General features: G+C 41.1%; 1 protein-coding gene across 2 annotated transcripts; it reads right to left on the bottom strand.

Moving 5' to 3' along the window:
• Nucleotides 1–98: 98 nt before the first annotated feature.
• LOC130931946 (trinucleotide repeat-containing gene 6B protein-like) lies at nucleotides 99–26477 on the bottom strand. 2 transcript variants are annotated; one of them, XM_057861207.1, is made up of 22 exons: nucleotides 26169–26477; nucleotides 26031–26088; nucleotides 23388–23475; nucleotides 21826–21847; nucleotides 21300–21731; nucleotides 18445–21084; nucleotides 18206–18352; nucleotides 17784–17968; nucleotides 16100–16162; nucleotides 15585–15746; nucleotides 15278–15415; nucleotides 14444–14623; nucleotides 13892–14014; nucleotides 13543–13735; nucleotides 8885–9040; nucleotides 8362–8436; nucleotides 8075–8221; nucleotides 3682–3774; nucleotides 3262–3477; nucleotides 3103–3173; nucleotides 2654–2793; nucleotides 99–2356 (listed from the first exon to the last, which is right to left on the bottom strand). In XM_057861207.1, exons 3-22 carry the CDS (start codon nucleotides 23442–23444, stop codon nucleotides 1777–1779), a joined length of 5820 nt encoding a protein of 1939 aa, XP_057717190.1. In that variant the 5' UTR covers nucleotides 23445–23475; nucleotides 26031–26088; nucleotides 26169–26477; the 3' UTR covers nucleotides 99–1776. The 2 variants fall into 2 exon arrangements, with proteins under 2 accessions (XP_057717190.1, XP_057717189.1); XM_057861206.1 differs by lacking the exon at nucleotides 26031–26088.
• Nucleotides 26478–27008: the final 531 nt, after the last annotated feature.

The raw sequence follows: 27008 nt of genomic DNA, 5'->3' as shown, positions 1-27008 counted from the left end.
CGACGTCAACGCACGGGTATTTAAGGGAAAACGCACACATTTTTACCCCTTTATACACGAATTCATGCACAACAACTAATTTTTCCCACCGTCGTCAACGTGAACCTTTTTGTAGCGCTTACGATCTCTCATCACGTTATTTTCTGCACAATTACCCGTTATCAATACAATTGATCAAATAGGATTATGCAAAGAATAAAACGGTTTAAAATGATCAAATCGTTGTGAGAGGGGGCTTAATTTTAATAACGTAAGCAGTTTACAGTAAACCGATGTAGGATTGATTTGGGTACGGAAAGTCGCTGATGTCACAATTTATAATTGGCAAGGTCAATAAACGCGCTTGAAAGGTGAGCTTTATGACATGCTTAATGATTCCCACGCCACATTATAATTTCAAAGACAAGACTAGAATATCTGAAGTGACTCCAATACACATTTTAAACAAGCCAATACTTTATTAATATTGTTCTCATTAGTTTAAATATGTTTTTCTTTGTAAAATCTCAAAACAAAACCACTGAACAGGAGTGTTAAAACCTGTCTTAATTTAAAACAAATACACATCATCAGAACATTAAAAACGTATGGTAACTCTTTCTGCATTTGTAAACAACCCACCCCACCCCCTTCCACAGAGTTTGATAAGATTTGGCATTTCATTTTTTTTCTAACACGTATGCCTTTAGCTGTTTGTGTCATTCACTTTTTTCAATTATTGCAGTTTGGACAATATAAATCTAACTCTACTAAAAACAAACAACTTCTAATAAGAGAAAAAAGCTTTAGTGCCAATATTCTTAACACATTCAGCAGTACAACGAACACACAAAACAATTCATATAGACCTTCTGTATAGTAAGCAGCCTTGCCTGCACTTTTGACAGGCAGTAACATGCACACGCACGCGCACAAATTAACAGTGGTGGTTTAATCCACTTACTTGGTCTCAGTCTCACTCACTCTCATGTCCATAGTGTGAATGATAATAGTATCCACACAAGGAGAAATGCAAAATGAACTTTTAAAAAAAGCCTCAATTTAAACATGTATCACTGCAACAGTAACAAACATATTCAAGAGATAACAAGAGTGCGCAAGGTAAAACAGTAGGAGGTCAGCATTTTGAAAACAAAATAACATTATTTTCACAATTCAAAAATTAAAGCCTTACATACAAATTGGAAAAATATAAACAAACTTGACATACACAGTAAGATGCAGTTCTGTTAATCAGAGCTGATTGCATGTGTTTGGATTAATGTCATTTTACCAGATGCGTGAATACAAACTGCACTTTTCACAAGTCGTAGTTCTACATTTTCTTAAAACAATGAAGGTAATGCTGTTTACAGTGACCTTTTAAAAGGTGCATCTGAATTTGGTGTATGAATGAAACTCTGTTCAAAAATCCTCCATTTACTAAGCACAATACAGTCTCGTCTAGTCTTTCAGACCAACTGACTTACCATTCTTATTCAGTTTTCAAGTCTAAGCAGTTGAAATCTTCATCTGTGGAAAAAAAGGCTGTATACAACTAACAGTCCCTGCGTTTATTATATAATAGCTTAAGTCTGGCCACAAGAATGTGTGTAAGCATGTCTCACATTTTTTCTTTATGCGTGAGCACATTGATATGCAAACAATGTGTATGCACATGTGTGGAACATTAATATATGCATATCTGTAAATGTGTCGATGTGCTATAGTAAATACATAGTCTATCCCAGTGTATGCAGTATCAGTGTGTCCAAACCTACATAAGGACAAGGCTCTTCAGATCGAATCAGCTCCACCACCCAGCAAATCACCCGGCAACAAAGCAGCGGGACTGTCCATTTGGTGCCGTTCCTCAATTTGTGGTGCCCCCCACAGGCCGCTACCATGGTATCCTGCAGCCATGCCCCCCCAAAGTCCAGACCTGCCATGTTCTGTTCCAGTCCCCACCCCTCCTGACCCATTGGCACTCCATTGGGAAAAAATCCCCAGCCCGGGCGCTTGGGCTGAGGTGGTTTCTGAACAGCTACCTGTACCTTCCAGACTCTGCCAACCAGAACCGGGGGACATTACACCACTCGGACCAACAGATGCGCTTTCTACTCCACTTCCACTTCCATCTCCACCCGAAGTGGTGCTCACTACTGCCCCTTCACTTCTTGGAGAGCTAGCTCCACCTTGGGTCACTACGCTGCCTGCTCCAGGTGAAACCTGCATACCAGCAGCTGCTCCTGCTGCTGCTGCTCCTCCTCCTGTGCTAGTTTCATCAGAAGCTGCAGCCTGGCAATGTGCAAAATAGTGAGCAACTTCTTCTTCGCTCAGGAACTCTGCCAGGATTGTGGTGTTGCCCAGTACACACCTACAAAGAAAGAATTTCAGTCATGTTCTGGAAGACTTTATCTTAATTACGTATGGTCCATTACACTCAAATTACTCAATCATAATACATACCTGTTTATCACAGTTCAGAATTTTAACAGGATAGATTTTTTTTTTTTTTTTTTTTTAAAACACTGTTACAACCAGCAAATTCTGAATGAGTGTATAGTTACAATCTATGTATTTACAATCTATGTATTGTATTTCATTAGCTGTTTTGTCAGATAATCCTTTTTTTAAAATCAGGAAATAGTAGTGTTGTTATAAATAAACCTACATGTGCAGTGCACCCTGGGCCTTGGCTGCTTCAAGACGGCTGCTGTAGCGAATCAGAGCGCTGCCCTGGGTAAGGCCAAGGTGAAAGGTCAGCAGGGGACCATGCTGCATGCAGATCGTTTTGAGTGTGGAGCCATCTATCTACAAGGCAAGAACATGAATTTTTCCTGTAAGTGGGATTCGGCAGTACAGTAATGATGTTTTTCTCTTGTTGGAATATAAATTGTAAAATCCATAGATAGTTAAATGGTCCATCCAACTTGCACAATTCAATTAAAGCAGGCTCAGCTATCATTTTCCTGTCTTGTCTTGTTTTAGAACACAGATGAATGATGACTCAGGTTTAAGATGCTCTTACTCAACGAGGATTCATTTTTTTATTAGTTATCTTCATTCATCACTCTTGTCAAACAGTTAATCATTCTTTTGTATAAAACAATCCCTCCTTACTTGCGGTGTCAGGTTGCTCAACAGCAACCAGGAACTGCCTCTCGATGCCACACCATCACTCCAAGCTGTGCCTACAAAAAGGACAAACTCCATTTAGTGGACAGTTTAAAGAAAAGCCATTATATTATTAGATTGCAGGCTTGAGTTAAACTACACTACCTGGCCCAAATCTTGAGTCGTGTTTACCACCACCCGCTCCCCAGCCCCGGGCTATCCGTGGGCCTACGCTTCCCCAAGGAGAGGGTGCGCCCTGCTTCTGATTTGTTAAGCCGGGAGGGGGGCGTGGCGGCTGTGAGCTGTTGCGATTGGCCTTCCACGACTTACTTTGTCCGATGGGCTCAGGGGGCCAGCTGGACTTGTATTCTGAGTACTTTGCTGGAAAGGAAATGGGAGGGGCAGGGGGGCGAGATGGGGAGGGAACACTAAGTTTCAACAAATAAACCGAAAGTTATGGAAAGAGTATGTGATAGAGCTTGTTCTAGATTTTTAGTGCATAACTTAAACAGCAATCATGTACAGTTGGTACAATTTATTGGGAGAGAAAAATAGTCCTGAATACGCAGAACTTCGAGTATTTACCTGTATTGTGTGCTTTGCCGAGTGGGCTGTCTGAGGCACTGTAGGGCCAGGCACCATGTGAAGGCAGTGAGGTGTTGAGGGCAGGATTTGGCCCTGTTAAACATTGCAAGATTGTTTAATGTTAGAAATAACGTGTGGCAGTCATGATAGGAAAATTATAATGATGAATAATGATAATTGTAGAGTACAGCAGAGATATCTGGGCCAGTCTTAAGCATCCATCCATTCTTAATATCACTTATTCTCACACAGGTCAATCACAGTTGACCCTGGGCAAGAACCGGGCTATAGACCCCATTCACGTGACGTCACAACACCGCCCCCCTGGCTTGTGCCGCCATATTGTCCGTCAGTTCATCGTGTTTACTTATTACCGCCAGTGTTGTTAATAACGGCGTTACAATATAACGGCGTTACTAACGGCGTTATTTTTTTCAGTAGTGGGTAATCTAATTAATTACTTTTCTCATCTTGGCAACGCCGTTACAGTTACTGAGGACGGAAAGGCATGCGTTACTATGCGTTACTATATTGGTCGAAAAGTCTGAGGGAGACGGACTCACCGAGACGACAGAGCAGAGCAGGAGTAGGGAGAAGGAAAGTAAGTTGTGACGCCGAGCAAACGCGATGCTAGGTAGCTCCAATAATACATGTTGTAGCCGATAGCCTACAAACTACGCCCGCATGTTATGGTAGATATGGTAGACATGGTAGATATCACATGTACTGTACATAGATAAAACTAGATGCAAAATGACAGACATGGCACTAAATGACTTAGTAGACAGCCGCCATCTTAAAGCAGTAGACTTTTTAGGACGGCTCTGTTGTAGAGAACCTTCCTAGCGAACCTAAGTAACTTTTTATCTAAAATACTTATAAATCGGCAAAATCTTGACTTGAATCTATCTTTAAATGATGAAACAGTTTTAAAACTTTCATATGTCGAAAGTAGAGAGAAGGGAACTAATGCAATAATGGGAGCAATTTTAACAACTTTTAACAGTTGATTCAGGGTAAAGGGTAAATTAGGGTAAAGAATTGGGCTCGGGCCAATTGTACCAAAAACCTTCACAAAAAAACTTTACATAGTGTGGCCAATGTTTTGTTTTTTTTTTTTTTTTTGGAGGAAAAAAAGTAATTATTACCAATTACTTTGCCAAGTAACTAATTAATCTTACATTCAGGTAATTGAGTTACTAACGCAATTACTTTTTGTTAGAAGTAATTTGTAACTATAATTAATTACTTTTTTTCAGTAAGATTAACAACACTGATTACCGCTACGTAAGCCTGTTGCAATATGCAATAATTCCATTTATCGCACGGTAAATAAAAATGAAGGCGATAATTTTTCTGCTGCGATTTATCGCCTTGCGTGCACCTGCGTGCGCGCGTGCGGCTGACGTGCTGTTAAAAGTTCGGCTTCCTTGTTACCAACTACGCAAAATGCATTTTAGTTCTGTTTTTAGTTTAGTGCAGTTTAAGTTTAGTGCAGGTGGAGAAAAAAAAGAAAAAGTGACGCTTACCATTGAAATGAAGATGTGAATGATAGCAAAATATAAGCATGCTGTGTGCATCCATGAACTGGGTCGTAGAATGCCGATCTCGGCCGGCAGTCCCCCTCCGTTTGCCTGTCTTTATAAGTTAAGGTGACAGTTCTTATTGTGGTAACATCGCCTAAGAAATCGCCAGCTTCGTCAGGTTTCAAATCATTTATTCCATCAACTCGCCGAGTGTCCACTGCCGTTGACGCCAGGATCGAAACAGAAAGTAAAATAGCGCTCTCCTGCTCACCGTCAGCCCTGCGGTGCGTTCAGGTAAAGCAAAAAAAGTCCGCGCCATTAGAAGCCGATTCGTTACATTATTACAGGTACTGTACTGTATTATTGTTATTATTATTATTATATTACTGTTATTCTGATTTTTATTCATATTTTATTTGTTTTGCTCTTTGTAATTGCTATATGCAATAGTAAAAGCAGTATTTATTAAGGATGTAGTGTGGGTTTTTGGGCTGTGGAACGAATTATTGGAATTATAATGTATTCTTATGGGAAAATCCTGCTCGACATACGACCATTTCAACTTACAAACAAGCTCCTGGAACGAATTAACTCCGTATGTAGAGGTATCACTGTATTACACATGGAATGCCATAGCAGAAGCCATGTTTCTGCTGTGTTTCTGTGCAGTATTAATATTGTCTTTTACTTAAAAGAGGCATGGTCTATTGTTTTTAGTTGTGATTTCCTAAAAAGTATTTTTGAATTTAAGAGTAAACATTTATTGCGTTTAAATGGGTGTACATGATCTATTAATATATACTGTATTCTCACAGTGTTATTGTAATTTTTTTTTTTTAATTGGGGGGTGCAATAATATCGCATATCGCAATAATTTATTAAATAAATTATCACACACTAAAAATTGTTATCGCGACAGGCCTACCGCTACGTACATTCCTCCTATTACTGCGTGTTTTTCTGCTTGTCTAAGGAATCACCGCCTAGTAAACGAACCCAAAAACTTTCCTGACGATCGTTAACATTGATTAATCAAAATGGTGAAGGCATGTGTGGCGGTTGGTTGCAGTAACAGAGAAGATAAACGGTCATTTTAGTAGTTATTGTGTGCCCACTGTTAAAAGGGCAAATCTCTAAAGCAGCACGGTTTGTTTATCTCGGTCCATGATGCGTTTGTGTTGACAGCCGTCAGACAGCGGCGAAAACATCAATAGTCGTGATGCCAACACGATCGCAGACATCATCAGACGGAGACTACGAAGCTCGTTGCCACGGTCGCGCAGCAAGAAGGTGAGCGCGACAACAGGTGTTGTGCCGAAAAATAGCCGCCCCGCGTGAAATGTCCCGACTGACAGAAGCGCCCACACGGAAACGACTTTCTTGTACTGTGAATATGTATCATTTTACTCTGCTTGAACAAATAAATCTTGTACTGTGAATATGTATTATTTTACTCTGCTTGAACTAATAAATGTCATACCTGTTAGATTGTCATTGGGATATGGTTTTGAAAACCTGTAGACTAATACATTTCTGTTCAAAGATGGTTATGTGGCCCAGTCCATGATTTGTTACTAAAATACAGTACTAATATTTTGTGTAATTATTTAAAACTGATTTTACAGTCGTAAATCCATTACTATAATGCGTCCATGAAAACATTTGATGTTTTCACTTCAATAAAGCATTATAAATAAGCACTCCCGTCAGGGGGACATTTCACACGGGATGGCTATTTTTCGGCACACTCCGGCCCGTTGTTGAACCGCCAATCAAGCTTTATTTTACAATCGTGACAACGGTGACGCTCAGCTGCCCAAATGTTGGTTTATATTCGGGCCAGTGCCGATTTTGGGTACCCGACTCCTCATCGTGACATAAACTGGAGTATGATTGGAAATGTTGTGGTCTCAGGACGAGCTCTGACGCGCACGGGACGGGACTGGACAGGAGGAAACATCGATTTGGACATCAAATATGGATCTGGCGACTGGATCGACCGAAGCTTTTCCAAATAACGGCTATTATGCAACTCATCAAATGAGCTTACAGCGTATGAAAGCACTGGGGCTTCCATAATTTGCAAGTGAATCCACCTTTAGAAACTACGATCATTGACAATACGGACACACAATGACGGACAATATGGCGGCACAATACAGCGATCACGTGATTGTGTGACGTTGGTGATTGGGGTCTATACCATGAACTGGTCACCATTATGGCGAGTCTTCTTTTTGAATATTTGTTGTTTTATGATCTTTTCATTGCAGAGTAAACTGAAGCACACAATATAAAAATTGGGGTAGTTTGGAATGAAATCAAAGCAGAGAACATACTATAAAAAAAACAAGAAAAATGACTGCACTTCAGTGCCACATGCTGTGCAAAATCTTTTTAATCGTAAACAATTCTTGTGTGCAATTTACATTGCTTCTACTTTTGGAAACCGTGATTCCCCCAAAAATAGTGAATAATTTACCCATATAATTTTGTATGTAATTGTTGACGAAATATCGAAACTTGTGATCAAAATGTAGACCGTATATACAGTCTCGGCAATTCACATCGCATGGCATCCCTTAATAAAATTGCTCATTGCGAAAAAGTGAGTAACTGATAGTTTTTTTGCTATTTGAAGTCAGATTTGTAAGCACTGTACTGTGTGTGGCAGCAATAAAGTCTTATAAACTATTCTCTCAATTTTGTAGCCCTTTGTTGTGCCCTGTATATTTTAATGTAAGACTGCTGAAAATTTCACCCAATGTAATACAGATTTTGTTTATAAATGTTTACCATATAACAAAAAATTAAATAAGATACTCAGCTGAGCTAATTAGCTTTACTGTAATAATTACTCAACATACCTATGTTATCTCGCAATAACTGATGGTCAGAATCATTGAGGGTTGGGGGTCCTGGGGATCCAAGAACACTACTGGGGGTGATGTAAGGGTCAGAATCAAGGTCACCGCTATTCTGCATTCCGTTCCAGGGCACACCAGGCTGGAACTCTATCATTACAGAGGAAAAATATCATTGAATCATTAATTGCCCTTCCCACTCATTGTAACCTTACCATTCAAATCTATCAATTTCATTCTCATGTTGTACTTTTCAATAAGGCAAAATAAACACAAACAATCATAATTACCTGGAGGCCAACTGGATAAGGAAGGCTTGTTCCCCATTTTACTTCCAGGGGTACGCTGCCAGTTTTCTGTGGAGCCTTGAAAGGGAATACCCAAAACATTAAGACTCAAAATCTCACCAGCAATATGGTGAGCATCCACTCATCTTTAATGAGCACGAAAAACTGGCCTCAGCAAAGGTATGCAAGAGATACAGTTGTTACCGAAAGTATTCAGACCCTTTCATTTTTCGCCTCTTTGTTGTATTGCAGTTATCCCATTAATATACACACGGCAACTTATTTTGACAGAAATATACTTAAAAAAGAAATATCAAAAAGAGTGAAAAAGTTCAGGAGGTCTGAATATTTTCCATACGTACTGTAATTTCAGCCACAGAACACTGAGCGCTTGATATAATTTCGACTTAAAACATTTTACATTCAATATGGTTCATTAAAATACACTGTCAATGAGGATGAGTTAAGACCAGATTGAGGTTTGGGAGGTGGTAAAAATTCGGCGACAAACCATCTGCTGACCTACCGTTCTTGAGAAGGGTTGAGTCAGGTGGAGATGGTGCTGGGGAATGTCCCTCCATCATCCATTTGAAGCGTGACTGCTGTCCTCCAATGTCTTTCATCCCTCCCATCATGGGACTTCCAAGTTCCAATCCTGATAGGTTGCCACCAGGAGCAAACCCTGACCACATGTGAAATTAAAACATGTTAATGTTTTGATTCATAGCATGTTTCTCACAGAAAATGCCATCAGGAAGAGTATTGATCATGTCAAACGGGAAGAGTGAGACACGTTACCCAATCATACAGAATGAACCCAAATTGGCAGCATAATTGTAACACACAGTATTTAATAATAAACAATCTTCAAATTTGCAATTGTTGCACAAATGTTATGATTGGTTTAATATTATTTATGAATTAAATTACTGGTACAAAAAATTGAAATGTGAAAAATGAGATAAAATGATTAACGCACCAAAACCTTTGTCATCCCAAAGCATTTATATAGTTCTAGGACTGCAGCTATCGATTATTTTAGTAGTCGATTAATCGATCAACTAGTTAGTTCGAATAATCGAGTAATCGTATAAGGAACATAAAAAATTAAAATACCTTAGCTGAGCCTCAAACGGTACAAAAAATAAATAAGAATCTAGGTAAAACAAAAGAACAATTAGCAAACTTACATAGTAAAAGTCCGCTAGCTTAAATGCTATAAAATACTAATGTTTTTTTTCTATTTATACAATGCTCTAAACAAATGGTTCAGACACATATTCCCACAAAAAATGGCTAAATATACCTTTAAACTAAATAACGAATGCATTAAAAAAAATACTTCGAAGCCCTCCTCAATTCCACCGACACGCCTTCCTTTGAGGGAGCAGAGTCTGGGGACTCTGAGGTGGGCTCTTCGATCTCTGGGGTTGAAGTCACTGAGGCGGTTGGTAAGCTCCTCGGTGGCAAGGCCCCAGGGGTAGATGAGATCCGCTCGGAGTTCCTAAAGGCTCTGGATGTTGTGGGGCTGTCATGGCTGACACGCCTCTACAACATTGCGTGGACATCGGGGACAGTGCCTCTGGATTGGCAGACCGGGGTGGTGGTCCCCCTTTTTAAAAAGGGGGACCGGAGGGTGTGTTCCAATTATAGAGGGATCACACTCCTCAGCCTCCCCGGTAAAGTCTATTCAGGGGTGCTGGAGAGGAGGGTCCGTCGGGAAGTCGAATCTCGGATTCAGGAGGAGCAGTGTGGTTTTCGTCCCGGCCGTGGAACTGTGGACCAGCTCTACACCCTCGGCAGGGTCCTCGAGGGTGCATGGGAGTTCGCCCAACCAGTCCAAATGTGTTTTGTGGATTTGGAGAAGGCGTTCGACCGTGTGCCTAGGGGAGTCCTGTGGAGGGTGCTCCGGGAGTACGGGGTACCGAGCCCCCTGGTAAGGGCTGTTCGGTCCCTGTACAACCGGTGTCAGAGTCTGGTCCGCATTGCCGGCAGTAAATCGAATTCGTTCCCAGTGAGGATTGGACTCCGCCAAGGCTGCCCTTTGTCACCGATTCTGTTCATAATTTTTATGGACAGAATTTCTAGGCGCAGCCGAAGCGTTGAGGGTGTCCGGTTTGGTGGCCTCAGCATTGCATCTCTGCTTTTTGCAGATGATGTGGTGCTGTTGGCTTCATCAAGCCGTGACCTCCAACTCTCACTGGGGCGGTTCGCGGCCGAGTGTGAAGCGGTTGGGATGAAGATCAGCACCTCCAAATCCGAGACTATGGTCCTCAGCCGGAAAAGGGTGGAGTGCTCTCTCCGGGTCGGGGATGAGATCCTGCCCCAAGTGGAGGAGTTCAAGTGTCTTGGGGTCTTGTTCACGAATGAGGGTAGGAGGGAGCGGGAGATTGACAGGCGGATCGGTGCAGCGTCTGCAGTGATGCGGACTCTGCACCGGTCCGTTGTGGTGAAGAAGGAGCTGAGCCAAAAGGCGAAGCTCTCGATTTACCGGTCGATCTACGTTCCTACCCTCACCTATGGTCACGAGCTGTGGGTCGTGACCGAAAGAACAAGATCCCGGATACAAGCGGCCGAAATGAGTTTCCTTCGCAGGGTGTCCGGGCTCTCCCTTAGAGATAGGGTGAGAAGCTCGGTCATCCGGGAGGGGCTTGGTGTCGAGCCACTACTCCTCCGCGTTGAGAGGAGCCAGTTGAGGTGGCTCAGGCATTTGGTTCGGATGCCTCCTGGACGCCTCCCTGGAGAGGTGTTCCGGGCATGTCCCACCGGCAGGAGGCCCCGGAGTCGACCCAGGACACGCTGGAGACACTATGTCGCTCGGCTGGCCTGGGAACGCCTTGGAATCCCGCCGGAGGAGCTGGCTGAAGTGGCTGGGGAGAGGGAAGTCTGGGCTTCCCTGCTAAAGCTGCTGCCCCCGCGACCCGACCCCGGACTAAGCGGAAGATGATGGATGGATGGATTAAAAAAAAACATTAGCTCAAACAAAAATTCAGCTTATGTTGGTCTTAACAGGGAGCTGATGGATTTAGCCATGTGAATGAGGCAGACTAGAGGGCAGTGTATTCACCCAAATCAATAAAACGAAACGCAAAGACTTTAAAAAAAAAAAAAAAAAAAAAAAACATTACAACGCCACTTTAATTAAACGAATACTCAAAGCAGCAAAATTTAATTCGAATATTTTTTTTCTAATGAAATACTCGAGTTAGTCGATTAATCGTTGCAGCACTATATAGTTCATCTCTGCATTTTAGGGGTGTTTGCGCCAGTCTATCCACCTCAGAGTGCCACATTTAGGGTTAATCCGTTACATTTTGCCTGAGAACGTGGATTTCACCTTCATCTTCTGTGTCCTTTTACCCAAAAATAGTGGGCTTCGGTCAGAGGTTTGAGTAACTTATTGAGAAAAATGCACTTCTAAGAGTACTTTTACTAAGCCATACTTTTTACTTGAGTAGATTTACTTTTTGAGAAAAATGTACTTCTAAGAGTACTTTTACTAAGCCATACTTTTTACTTGAGTAGATTTGTGAAGAAAAAAACGCAACTCTTACTCTGCTACTTTGAGCTCCACAAGAGTAGGTACATTTTTCCACTTTATTGTACATATTAGATTTTTTTTTTTTTTTTGCCAGCAATGCCAAGAGTACCTCGACTAATTTTGCCAATGAGACGTCGCAACAATAATTACATGACTCCATTGTACCAATCAGACGCAAGCTTGCCGTTCTATGATAACGCCAACCTGTTAATCACGTGGCGTCTTTTAAGCACTGTAAAAAAATAAGGTATATGACATAGAGAGCTGCCCTCAACATGACTCCAAAGCGCACATTTAAACCGCTCTCCTAGTTTTTATTTGGCACCGATTGACCACGGAAAACCAGAGATTCTTTTAGTTTCATAACAGTAACTATGTAGGAACTATTCAAACTAGGAACTATTTTCTCCAAGCGAGGGCACCCATGCTCTTGGATGAATAATGCTTTATTTCTGTCTTTTTTTTTCTCTCTCACTGGACTTCAATGATTTTTTTTGTATAGTTATGGCTTAATGTGGTAATGTCATGGGTTATTGTACATTATCATGATAGCAACAGTTCTTCAAAAAAAAAAATAAAAAAAAAAAAAACTAACCCAAAAAAAAAACCTTGTTTAAAAAAAAAAAAAGTCAAACAAAAACAAGCAGTTGCTCAAAATGTTACTCATTACTTGAGTATTCTATCACTGTATACTTTTTTACTTGGACTTGAATTTTACTTGAGTAAGATTATTTTGAAGTAACGCTACTCTTACTTGAGTAAAATTTTTGCTATTCTACCCACCTCTGGCTTCAGTTGGCCATGAGAGCAGCGCGAAGTACCTGGAGCCTCAGTGCTGGAGGTTCTCAGAAGCATTCATTCTTTCATTCATTCCACACATTCATTTACAGTTTACCTGTCTATTGCAGCTCAATGAATTACAAAATTCGCCTCAGACTGACACATTTTGGGCTGAAACAGCCAGTTACTTTCTGCTTGACACAGGGACTCCACCCCGATCCTCTGTGTGCTTTTGCCCACATATGGTGCGTCTCGAGCGGCCAAGTGAGCTCTGCATGGCGCCAGGAGGTTCATCATTGTATTTTCATCTAAACATGCTCAAAAACGAACATGATGGGTTGCACCAAGCAGCCAGACGGGTCCACGTACTTTGTGCTGACTCAACGTGCCCCATTTTGGCCATTAAAACACAAAATTAAGTTTTACCTGGATCAGGTCACCAGGATGATTTCTGGCTGTCCCCCAGAACTGGCATACATACATGAGAGTGTGCGGTGTCTTGAATTCCAAACTACGGGATGAGGGCCATAATTTATCGAGCATCAAAAAATTAAAGGTGGAAAAGGGGGGGTTGCGTTAACGTTGTTGTTCACGCCGTTTTTAACGTGTTAAACTGACAGCATTAATTAATACCTTTAGAGAATTTAAAGTGTCTTCAATGACCTTAAAATCAATGTTTTTTGCAATGTGGGAGGAAGCAGGCATGGAAGGGGGAAAAAAAAAACCTGCGCAAGCACACCGGAAGGTCAGAGCCCAGATTAGAACCTCAGAAGTGTGATGCGAATGTGCTAACACATGCTGCCTATTACTCATCTACATCTATTAAATTCAATAAACAACAATATTTTGCCTGTTTTACTTACCAGAGTACATCCCTTGCATTTTGGAATGTGGATCTGATACATGGCCTCCCACTCCAGGTGGTGGATAGGAATCAACCATTGGCTGCTTTGACAGACTTCCTCCAAGATGAGAGGGGGATAATTTTGAACTCCCTGTAGCTGCTCCACCCTGTTGATGTCGTTGTTGCTGGAGAATTGCCACAATCCTTGCCAACTGAGAACCAGGCAAAAACATCACTATTTAATACAAAATAAAGTATTTGATTGTTTATTAATAGTATAAATGAGAGCAGTTGATGTAGCTACAGCTAATAAATGCACATTCGACAAAATGTTAGGCAGTGTCAAAGAAACCATGTATAATGCTTACCTGCTGTGGGTCTAGCTGCTGTCTGAGTGGCTGTGGCTGTGGGAATTTACGCTGGTTTTGCAGAAGCTGCTGTTGTTGTTGTTGCTGCTGCTGTTGTTGTTGTTGTAGCAAAAGCTGGCAGGCCTGTGTGTTTGAAATCAGATAATGTGAGCTGGCGGTAAAGAAAGAGACGGGATATAAATTGATTCTCGTGTTGGAATCAGTGTTAGTAAGGGTTTATGTAATTCTGATATCTTACATGGCCATTAGTTTATTGTATCCTTTTTTTGGTGACCCCAATGTACTGATTTGAGTTTTTCCTTAACTCCTCTGTCTATCTATCATATTCAATAAAAAAAAAGCCACGTATAAACACATAAGTCGTAAAAATTACATACAGGCATTCTAATGAGCAATCGTAATTGAAGCTTTTTAACACTTTTAGAAACAAAGTAAGTATAAAATAAGTAAAAAGAAAATATTTTTTGATGAAAACAAACAATCCATAATTTTCTGGTTTAATACGAAGAGGTTTAAAAACAATTCCCAGTTAAATTTTTAAATATCACATACCAGATGGAATTGCTGCATGTGGGGGTAGATGTTGCTTAGCACAGCTAATTGTTGTGGGGAAATCTGAGGGAACACTCCTCCACCAACACCGCCAGCCCCACCAACGGAACCAACACCTCCTACACCTCCAACCACACTGCCACCAGGAGACGGCATCTGCTTCAGCATAGGACCCGGCACCTGTATGTCACAGGATATGCGCAGAACTTGAGAAAACACAAAGCTAATTTTTAAATTTAATTTCAACAGGCCTGACCACAATAAAATGATAGCTAATGATGACATTACATTGACATGCCAGATGACATTACATTACACATGCCAGTGATATAAGGCCCAAAGAGAGAATTGTCTATGACTTAAAATTTAGCTTGTATCAATTGCCAGAGCAAAGTGGGATAACCCAGTTGTTCCTTAGCATTTTCGTGGCACCCAACGTTTTAGATTAAATTAAACCTGTCTAAACAAAATGTGCTCCTTTTAACAAAATAACAAGCGATTTTTACGATAATGCATTCCTCCTCATTTTCCAACAACACTGTCTAAATACCAAAACAGACAAAACACCATTGTTTTCAATATTGCATTAAGATTTCATGTTGGTTAGTAACTTGCAGTGCCAACTATGTATGCTTTTTGTTGCAAAATTGCTTAAGATTTATTGATGTCACTTTTCCAGCCTTTCTGCATTCTGCTTTGAATGCAACTACTAAGGCGTTTCTTCTTTTCCTTTAATCTTGCAAGTGAACTTTCCATGCAGTCTCGGCTTTACTGCCAATAGTATGACAATCAAGTATATTTAACTCCTGACTAACAAGATCAGACATGCAGGACCTGTGCAGACAGGAATGGATGAGGCACTTGAGCACGAAGCCCCTGAGATGGGTTCATTGGATGCACACTAGGTTGGTGTATCCCCCGGGGCTGATGCATCCCACCACCGCTGCCAACATACATTCCATGGCTACCCATCTGTAGGAAGAGTATAATAAAAATCACATACTTTTATCTCATCACTATGACTTTTACACCCCGAGTTAACTAAAACACTAATATTGTCGTTCAATAAACTTAGGGTTAAAAGATGCCATCCCTGTTGACCTGACATGAAAATTCGCTTATATGAAATAGGTGTACATACTTTTTCACCGTAAGTGCTCATGTCAACAGGACCCATGTCTTTGGAATTAGACATGCGGTAACCTCCTCCACTTCTTCCTCCTCCTCCTCTCCGCGACTCCCCATTGTAATCAGCAATCCCTCTCTTGTCTCCGTCTTTCTTATCTAGGCTGGTGTCCTCACCCTGAGAGTGAGCAATGCAACGATTAACAGAAATTTAGGATAGGGACACATTCATAAAATCATGGAAGGAAAGTATTTTGGATGACAAATGCATTATTGGCACATTTGTAATATAGTTTTTTTCAGTTGCATGAGTAAAAGATCATGAAAATTTGTCTCTTCCAGTTAAATCATTGGCTGGCACTGACGTGCTAGACGTCCAAATCATTTTGACTGGGAAATAAAATTGGACATATAGAGCCATCAATGGCAGTAAAACATAATGACACAATACCATTTATACCAGTTCAAACTGTTTTGATGTCTATCAATGTCAATGACAGCGAGTGAACGAGTTAAGGATAAAAATATTACCAGAGGACCCATGTTTGAAAACTGCCGTGATATTGGATTCAGCCAGCTGTCTCCACTCCCCACCTTTGGGAAAATATTCAAACATTATTGTCAGCCATATTATGTAACAGTACAATAGTAATAACCCCCAAATATATGTTGCAAAACTGAAAACGCTGCTGTGCCATACATTGACACCACAGTAAGAGAATCAATTTCAAATACTAACTCATTTGCTGCCACTGACAGCAATAGACATCCAATCTATATGAAGTGGGAGGGCTAGCACTGCCAACCTCACCAATTCAAATGGAATGGACTAGTGGCAAACCTATTTAAATTCACAGCTGAAAGGCAAAAATGGCAGCCACAGACTCAAACTCCAAATCCAAAAAAGTTGGGACATTATGTAAATGTAAATAAGAAACAAGAATACAATTAATTGATTAATCGACAACTAATCGATTAGCAAATTAATCGCCAACTATTTTGATAAACAATTAATCGTTTGACTTATATTTTGTTAAGTCAAAATAGGACATGAAAAAAAATCAGCTTTTACTTTGGAAAACAACAATTCATATTTTTGACGATTTTCAGACATCTTACTATCTAAACTAGTATCTTAATGGGGCTGCAACAACTAATCGATTAAGATCGATTCATAAATTAGTTGCCAACGAATTTGATAATCGATTTTTGTCCTTGTTTGAGTGTAATGTGTGGCTGTGCGTGCGCGTACCAGTGATTAGAGCGAGGGAGAGAGAGTTCACTGCTATACTGAGGTTGGGTTGCTGAAACAATAATATTACGAAAAGTCGAGTTAGATTGTCTTTTGTGTTGTTAGATCCAGTGTGTCTCAGAGGTGAGTAAATGAAGCCATGCGTTGTTTGTATTCTTTGTGGATGAGACGTTACTACTTATCACGGAGGGCGAAGCTAGGTAGCGATTATGCTAATCTGTGTCCTATGCGTTCGTTTCTATTGTGTTTAGGAGAAGCATATTAGCGCTTGAGTTATCATTAGATAGTAAAGTTGATAGTAAATTTCTTTTTATAAAGACACCACACACATAAACCCATTCATATAACAGCTTAATCTCAACACAAACTCATATTCAAACTGTAAATTCTCATATAAGAGTTTGCTTTGAAATTGGATTTTGGCTTTATTGTTACTTACAACATGCCTCAGGTTAACATGCTAAGGTAATTGAAAAAAGTGACATTTATCCGATTAATTGATTAATCGTTTAATTAATTGGCAGATTAATCGATTATAAAAATCATTGTTAGTTGCAGCCCTAAATACATTTATTTCCAAATCGTTCCATTTTCAAATACATTTGAATTTTGAATCTGATGCTTGCAACACATCCCAAAAAAGCTAGTATAGCGGGGCAACAAAAGAAGAGATACAGTTGAGGAATGCTAAAAAAACAAAACAAAAAAAAACAATAGTTTGGAAAATGGGACAGGTGAGCAAATTAATTGGAAACAAGGAAGCAAAGGCTCAGTTATTCAAATGTCAGGATTAGACCAGGTTCAACACTTTGTGAACAAGTGCATGAGCAAATAAATCCAGTATCTTTAAAAACACAACATAGGCTTCGTAGAATATATAGGTTGGGTATTATTTGTGAAGCATTGGATTTCTTTTTATTTACATTTTGGGCTTTGCACTTCGAAAGTTCAATTTTTACTAACCTTCAAGTTGCCCCGCCTTCCTCCATGACTCCAGCCTCCAGAGTTAAAGGAGGAACTACTCCCTTGGGAACCAGTGCTATTCCAGATCCCTACTCCACTATCATCTTCCTCTTCCCAGCTGGGATGACGGGAGGCTGCTATTGAGCCCTCTCCCTTTGCACCCCAGGTCTCCATCGACTTGGTACCTTCAACAGCACAGAACTAACGGTAATCATGCTCTTGAGTAAAACAAATCAAAACAACAACAAAAAAATACTGTAACTGGCGTGGGTCTAAGAATGGCTCAATGTCTATCCCGATATTGCCATTAAGATATGTTGGCATGTGCTGAAGGAGCAGAAGCTTATTAGGTATCAGCCAACCACATAATATGAGTCACTGAAGTAATGGGGTTACATGGCAATCTTTAATCTTGTACTTACTTTTACCAGGGTTGGGTGACATGCAACCCCAGCCAGACATTTTCGGATCATCTGAGTCACCCCATCCTGATGCCGTATCTGAAGGTTGGTTCCAAGCACCTGACCCATTATCAACAGATTGTGTACCTCCTCCCCACATACCTGGACCTATAGATTTATAAAAATGGACATTTAAATGTAAAGTCAGTATTCAATTCGGAAAACTGACAAAAATTGGAAAGCGCACAAACAATGCTTACCAACTGCTGCATTTCCAGAATTCGCATCCCTGTGTCGTCTCAGTGGCTGCTGCTGCAGTGGCATTGCTGGGGCCTGCTGATTAGGGCTTTCGTTGGACGGGGCTCTATTTTTGTCCCATAAATTCACATTTTTGCCATTGTAATTGGTGGGATCTCCCCAGGCTGAAGTCCCATCGTCAATTTCCATTTTGCGGCTAATAGACTGAGGAGAGGGCTCATCCCAGCCACTGGGTTCTACAGAGTCATCGCCTGAAATTTGGGGGATTGGGCCTGATACCCAGCCCGAACTTTGGTTTTGAATCTTGGATGGTGGGCCGCCACCTAAAATATTTGGCCGACTGTCCCAGCCTCCTTGTAGTAAAGTTCCTCCTGGTGGTTGGTTTTTCATTGTGGCCACTTGGTTGTCTGGTGATGGTGCTGCTGTGTGATGCTTGGAACCTCCCCAGTCATGGCGAGACTTAGCGACATCTCCTCCACCCCATCCTCCCCGCTGAGATGCACAATCATCTGGGTTACCCCACGAGGATCCTTCATCAGAGCTGCTTGTGCCTCTGATTCGAGCATCTCCCCACCCAGCTCCAGGTTTGGAATCACTCTGTGCCCAGTCTCCCCAACCACCAACCTTCCCCCTTTCAGTTCCTTTCCAACCCCCCGTCCCTTTATCCTCTGGGCTTACTGTCCAGCCAGTGCTCTGTTGTCCTTTCTCCCTCCAGTTCCCTCCTCTTTGCTCCCCCCAATGGTGTTCTTCAGTCCATCCTTTGCCAAGGTTCTCAGTTGGAGGATCACCCCAACTTCGTGCAGTATTTCCTTGACTGCCCTCTATATCTGGCATTCTTGGCTGTTGTATGATGCCATCAGAAATGTGAGAACCACAAGTAGCTTGTAAGGTACCACTATCCCATGTGTCCCTCGCTGAAGCAGGGTTAGAGTTCATGCTGTCAGTTTGGCTGCCAACAGACTCGTCGGTAGTATTTATCCTTGAAGTAGTGAGGTACCCACTATTGGTATTTAATGTTCCTGATGAGAACATGGAAGATGTTGTTTTTTCATTTCGGTTTCCTCCCTGTTTGGAGGTGTTCAGATCCCAGGCCACATTCTGGCGAATTTGTGTCTGCCCCCAACCAGTGTTAGATAGAACCCTTGGATCCAGGTCAGATCGATTCAGCATGCCAAGTAAGGCCACTTCCGCATTGGAGGTCTGGTTGGAGAGGGTGACAATTTCCTTTTTCTGTTCAGTACCTCTCCCCTCTCCACCATTTTCTGTACCATCACCGCCAGAGGTAGGTCCATCCCCTCCGGTGCTTTCTCCTTGTTGTTCTGCTGTACACCCACTCTCTATCCCTTTCTGATTGTCCCAAGCATTTTCCATTGTTGCAGACTTTGGTGACGCAGAATCTTGTATAGAACTCCCGCCATCACTTTCAATAGCTCCATCCCTACTGCTGTTGTTTTTGCTCCCACAACCCACTGTTGCACTTGCTATTGCTAATTTATTTGAACTTACACATTCGTCTGTATCCCCACAGCCAAGTTCTGAGCTCCTATCTTTCCACGCTCCCTGAGATACCTTTTGGATATTTGCACCATCATCATCCCTTCCTTTTCCCCACCCTGTATTGTCACCCTGGTTACCACAGTCCCCCAGATTCACTTCTCGTTCATGGGCCCCAGTCTGTCCTCCACTCCATTGATCTTCCTGTGAACCACCCGTTACATGAGCAGAGGGCACTGTAGTCAACGGTTTCCAAGAAGAAGAGGCAGCAGAAGATGAAGACAAAGGGACAGATCTATTCACACTGCTTTCTCCTTCAGCATCAGACACAGCTCCCCTGTCACCATCTTCTCGATTTGGTCTTGGTCCCACTTCTTGTGCCTCTTCACTTGAACCCAGCCTGCGCTCTGTGTTTTTCAAGGGATGTTGTTGTTCTGTACCCATGTCTAATTCTGCTGTCTCAATGTGTTCATGAGAGAGAGAGGTGGGACTGACAGGAAGTGGGGACAAATGTAAAGAAGTAGCTGAAGTTGATGTATTCCCCTGAACTAGCGTTGGCCAGGCCGAGGGATTCACATTGGGGTTTAAGGTGGCACCAGGGAGATTGCTGTTGCCATCTGCGGGACTGTCTTGGGGTCCTGGAAGCAGATGGGAGACTTTGGAATTATAAAATGCTGCTGATCCCAATCCTGCCTCCATTCGACAGGAAGTGGAGGAACTCCACATGACACCACCTGTCTGAACACATTCATTTTGTGATGAAAAAGAGGAAGGAGTTGAAGAACAAGGCTGAGTGGGATTGTCCACTTTCCCTGCTGTTCCTTCAACTGCTCCTCCTCTCTGCTGGAGGTTCTCACGACATGAGGCACTACTGTTTTTGTTACCAGGGCGATCTTGCTCCTGCACTCCTCCAGAACCATCAGAACTTAATTTGGCTGCACCTACGATGCTAGGCCAGCTGTCCAGATCAGTCCCATCCACAATGATCTTGTCACAACCCTGAGAGGAGGACAGGTTGACGGACCCTGCCCCCCATGTGGAATTTGCATAAGTTGAATTGGTAGAAGTTGAAGACGATGACAGAGTAGTGACACATAATGAGGATGATGTGTTTGGTGGTGAAGGAGAGGATGAACCCAAATTTGAATCTAGATGAAAAAGATTTAGCAGAAGTTAGTAAATGAATGCCATTCAGCGCATTAACTTTAGTTGTCATTTAAGAATCACATCAACTGCTTAATTGACACTATTGTAAATTGCAAAAATAGAACGTTTAAAGAACAAAATCCATTTTAGTAGCACATGAGCATAGGACTGCTCACACAACTCATTAATTACTGCTCATTAATGCTGTTGAACCTACCTGTGTCTGTGTTTGCATTGGTGTTTTCTGCTTCCTGCGAGGAAAGAGATGGTGTGGCACCCCAGCCACTGCCTCCCCCAACCCCACCTGTACTCTCATCTCCCCCACCTCCCCCAAGCAGCATGGAGGACAGTGGAGGCTGCCCCCTCTTCAGTAGCACTTTGTGGTCCTGCTGGCAGCGAAATCTTGGGGGAACCTCTCTGGACATGTATCGCTGCTGCTGGGAAGTTTGGTTTCCAGAAAGGGAGGAGGGCTGTCCGTTGGCCACAGCAGTCCGCTGCTTTGCATTGTTCCCACCACCAGGAGGAACAGATGCAGAGAGCCCAGTGGCAGTAGGACTTGGGGAAGAAGGGGCCACAGGGCCAGGGCTGGGGGAGACTGAGGCTGGGATGGTGGGTTGCTGGGAACAGGAGGACTTGTTTGATTCTGGCACTAAAACAATAAAGGAGTACCTTAGGTCAATAGCCTCAACAGGCAGATAAATCATAATTTTTGTAATGTAAAACATAAAAAAAACTATATTTACCTTTGACGTTCTGCTCTGGGACCTAAGGAAAAAAAACAATGGATATAATGTCGTGCAAGGACGCAACTTTCAAACACAGAAGAATAAACAATAATATGAAAATATGTACACTACACTAATCCTCCACAATGCAGTTGTCAGATTTATTGTCCATTTTTTCCTTTCTGAGATAAGTCTTCTATCTCACCATTTCAACCAGTAGCCCAGACATGTGAAGATTGAAGGGATTGTTTTCACAAGTACTAAACAGACAATACACATCACTTTCATATTTCTTTACTTGACGATGACTGTTTGCAATATATTCCATGGTATGTTTAATGAATTTGAAATCCTTTTATACTTTTCTCTTTGTAACATTAAACAATGTAATTCCTTTGATACTGTCAACATTTTCTGTGGACTGTGGATTATTTTGTAAAATGTGACCAAAAATATTTTTTTAGGAAAAGCCTATTTGAACCACTAAAATTAATTTGCCGCACTTTATTGGGAAATGTTTTATTTTTGTCTCATTTCTATTGATTAGAAAATCATAGTATTTGAACAGTGTGTTGACTTTTTATATCCACTCTTAATCCTTACAGCACTTTGATTCAAAGCATACATTCATCTACGATTTGCTAGTCATGTATATATACATATACAGTGGGGAGAACAAGTATTTGATACACTGCCAAAAACCCATTGGCAGTGTGTATATGTATGTATATATATATATATATATATATATATATATATATATATATATATATATATTATATATATATATATATATATACTGGACTGTCTCAGGAAATTAGAATACACAATATTCTAATTTTTTGAGACAGTCCTGTGTATATATACAGGACTGTCTCAGGAAATTAGAATACACAATATTCTAATTTCCTGACTGTCTCATTTTTAAGTTCTAGTTAAGTTTTAAGTTAGTCTAAACTGTAAGTCCTGATAGGATTTTGAGTTTTTGCAGTGTTCAAAATAAATGTATGATACAGGCTGTATTGGAGCACATTAGGGACCAGTGCTACTTGGTGTTTTATCCAGCAATGACTACTGAGCTAAAATTGATAGTTAGCATGATTAAGTTTTTATTTTACACCCTCATCACCCCACAATGCTATGTTATGTTAAAGCCTGTATGTAAGACACGTTAGCCACGCATCGACAGTGGTCATAATTAATTGAAACCTAGCCCTCCGCAGGGCTAACGTTACGTGAGCTAGTAGCTACAGTATCGTTAATCTTATTTATTAGCGCTTAGCGCTCTTTATTAGCGCTTAGCGCTGTACTGCTTTAAGATGGCGGCTGTTTACAAACGCTGTCCAGACGCGGCAGAGTCTGTCATTTCGCATCTAGTTCAACATACATGTGATCTCTATGAGACGCACCAGAGGCTACCTGCTGTTACCAATGTAGCATTGTGCGGGCTAGTATTTAGCAACGTCGGCGTGGATCCGTTTTTAAACTCGAGTTACTCGAGTTGCTTGAGTACTCGTTTCAGCTCTAATGAAAAGGTAAAAGCAATAAGACGAGGAATGCAAAACCATGTAACTGTTGACCTTCTGAGAAGTTTCCTTTTTCTTTTTTTCTTCTTTCTTCTTTTTCTTGTCTTCCATTAACTGCTCTTCCCGTTCCTTATTCTCCTGTCTGTAAAGAGAACATAGGACACATATATACACACCTAAGAAATGTTTATCAACAAACTCTTGCAATTAAGAAAAAATCCTGAACCTGCACAAAATTACTGTTTATTCCTTGGAACAAGTGAAACTATTTTGTCTATTTTCTTGAGCCCTGGTAGAGCTTTTTGTCAAATTGTAATGCCAATGTGGACTTTCCAGTGAAACCTCAGTTTTTGTATCGTTTAGTTTTGGGGATAATATGGTTTTTGTACAATATTTATCTCAAAAGCTTCCCCCCACTCCTAGTGTAAAATGGTATGTGCCTATGACAAATTCATCTACCTGGTTGCATAAATATGCCACTAATTTCCAGAAATCCAGCAATCACAAAACACATTTAGTGAGTATGCGCAACTTTTAAAATGTCTTCTTGTTGTGCGAGCTTCACGTCCATAGGTCATGTTCAAGATTTTCTAAAGGCTTTTGTGCTTTTTAATCGGGTGCAACTTTGGAAGTTTCAAGTGTCTGGCCTATGTGAACATTGGCGAGAAACACCAAAGAATTAAAGAGGAAAAAACTGGTAGCGTAGTACAAAAGTGGTAGATTCTTCTGACAGTCACCCCTTTCGCCCTCTTCACTTTTCAATGTCATTCATGCACCATCAAGCATTTTTAAAGTGATGTTTAACTAATTGGCTGCCACTGGTGGCGATTGACTGGGACTGGGAGTCCAGCCCAATCTACGTCAAGTCCAAATGGATAGGGCAAGAACTTCCATCAATGGCACTGAAACATGATCATTAACTGCCAGCCATCCCAGTTCAAATTGATCTGATGTCTATTGCCAATAGCAAGGAATGAGTTAATGTTAATGTATCCATTTCATTTGTCTATTATATCTGCAGTGTTTCACTGTTTTTTTTTTGTTTTGTTTAATCATTGGAGTAAACATTATCCCCATGAGAAATATTGCTTCAAAATTGTGTTCAATTCCCATTCTGAGACATGAGTTTCATCAAAATTTAGTGTTGCACAGATAATTTTGGCTCCCAATACGAAAAGTGGGAATCTTTGGGCACCTAACGATTCGATTACGATTCAGAGGGTACATTTAGATTATAAATCGATAATTGATGTTTTAAAACTGTTTCATCATTTAAAGATAGATTCAAGTCAAGATTTAGGAGTATTTCAGATAAAAAGTTAATTAGGTTCGCTACAACAGAGCCTTCCAGAGAAGTCTACTGCTTTAAGATGGTGGCAGTTTACTAACGCCAGCATGTTTGTCATTTCGCATCTAGTTCTCTATACATGTTCTAACGCCGTCGTCGTCTGTAATTTCGCATCTAGTTCTACATATTAGTATATGTGATATCTACCGTAGCATTACTAGTATTGTGGCCGTATGTTTGTAGCAACTAGAAACTGGGCATTGCTTGTAGCGGCTGTCGGCCGCAGTCAGGTATTATTGTTTTTTTTTTTATCTAGCGGTATGAGTTGACCCTCGGTCCATTCCTCATTGCGTCCAGAAGACCATGATGACCGTGTTTTAGTTCCGTTTTACCTGGCATACTTCAATAATTGGAATTTGGATGTTTGTGAATCGTTCTCGAATCTTCCACGGCCGAATCGTGAATAATCTAAGAATCGAAAATTTTGCACGCCTCTACCCAATACCCTTTCCATTACCTAGGTGTTTGGTAGCGGTCAATGCCGATACTGATACCACATTTTTTGACCCGCAACCTTTGATCACTAAATTACTGCCTACTCACTTGAATGTAAAGTCATTCCTATCATGGCTTGGTCAGACACTGCTTAATTATTGGCTGCCATTGATGGTGTTAGACATCCAATCCATTTGAAATGTATAAACCCTTGGTCAAACGTTTTGAAACTCTAATTCAACTGTATGGTGAATTTTTTTTTTAAAAAACCTATGACTCGGGTGTGCTTATTTACTTATAAATATACATATGAATTCATAATCTTGTATAGATTTATTTGTTTCTTTTGGGGAACAACACTTTTAAAAAAAAGAAAAAATTATGTAACATAAAAGTCATCATACAATAAAAGATTCCTTATTATAAACATATGCAGCAAATGAGCACCCTGCAAGAGAAATGCAGCAATGTCGACCATATATTTATCATTATCTTATAGACAAGGCAAAACAAACAAACATTGGTTTACAAAAACATTAGTGAGGATTCCGACATTCACCAACATTTGCTAACACGTCTGAACGTTTGTGTGCAATGTAACGTTTGATAATGCTACTCAGGGCCAATCCTAGCTGAAGCTAGCTGACCTACGAGCTGCTGCTGCACGGGCGCAGTGACCGGAAGAGCCCGGGGGCAAAGAGGGGGTCATGACCGTCAGACACATCCAGTCAGCACGTCAAGTTAAAATATCCGTTACTCAAACTGTGCACCCCATTTGACCTAACTCACAAGCAGAATGCGCGAAATGGCTATAAAACACAAGCAAAAACAGCCACTATCCAGCTGTACCCTGTAATGGCCTACATTACAACATGCCGCTTATTAATAACTATGTTTACGATACCCTTACCTACCGTGTTGATGTTGTAACGCAGTCGAAGCTGTTTGGACAGACCCCGAAATGCCTTTGACCTGCATAACCGCGGATAGAACAAAACGAACACACGAACGACGAAGATGTCAAAAGACAACAAATCAAATGGTTGACTCACCTCGGGAATCACATCTGAAATAAAGTGCGTCCCGTGCAGAAGACGCTCGCAGACCGACGGGCTAGCTAGGGAAGCTAGCTTAGCGAGCTAGTTCTTCGAGGCTTTCAAGGCTAAGTTGGATAAGAAATGACATCACCGAGACGTGAATCGCAGGGAGGCCAATATCCTTTTACACGACTGTGGTACTCAGGCTGTAAACAAAACACACACAATAAGCCCACGGTGACTGACTGACGGTACGAGATCTGTTAGTTTACTATCGGCCATTTTGCTTCTGTGTGGACTGACTGCCAAGCAGCATAACATTTCACTGGCTGCTTGTTGATCACTGGGGGGAGGAGAAATTGCCGTGCTGCTACAGTCCACCAGAGGGAGATGTCGTCATAAAAAGAGGTTAAAGGAACACGGGCCGTTGATTTACGAGTGGAATTCATTCTGTGACTTAACTCGTAGCTCGATTTCTAATACAGAATTAAAATAGGGCAATGGCGTAGGTTTGGTCAAAACATTGGTAGGGACGATATAACAGCATAACCTGCATGTATACTTTTTGCTGGAGTAGGGACATTTATAAGACCAAACAGACTGGGTGAACTGGTGTCAGGGCTACATTTCTCACCAATATGAACATAAAAAATGATAGGCTAAATGGTCAATGCAAAATAAATCTGTATTGACTTATACTAACTGTGTATTGGTTCAGATGATAAACCGTTCGATTCAAACCTTTATTTTCAAAAACTACTAAAGAAACATTTTGAAAACTGCCAGAATAAATGTCTGGATTTTATGAGCAAATTTAAATTGCAAAATTTGAACACAAATCATATTAACATACAG

Source organism: Corythoichthys intestinalis, chromosome 16 (assembly GCF_030265065.1).
Source record: "Corythoichthys intestinalis isolate RoL2023-P3 chromosome 16, ASM3026506v1, whole genome shotgun sequence".
Taxonomy (NCBI): Eukaryota; Metazoa; Chordata; class Actinopteri; order Syngnathiformes; family Syngnathidae; genus Corythoichthys; species Corythoichthys intestinalis.
This window is presented reverse-complemented; position numbering and strand designations above follow the sequence as displayed.

Bases quoted from the DNA above. Each gene is read 5' to 3' on its own strand.
- LOC130931946 (XM_057861207.1), bottom strand. From the start codon at position 23,444: ATGGAAGACAAGAAAAAGAAGAAAGAAGAAAAAAAGAAAAAGGAAACT. The intron at 8,437-8,884 runs GTAGGTCAGCAG...TTCCCTTTCAAG, and splicing joins CTCAACCCTTCTCAAGAACG to GCTCCACAGAAAACTGGCAG. The intron at 8,222-8,361 runs GTAATTATGATT...CTGTAATGATAG, and splicing joins CTTATCCAGTTGGCCTCCAG to AGTTCCAGCCTGGTGTGCCC.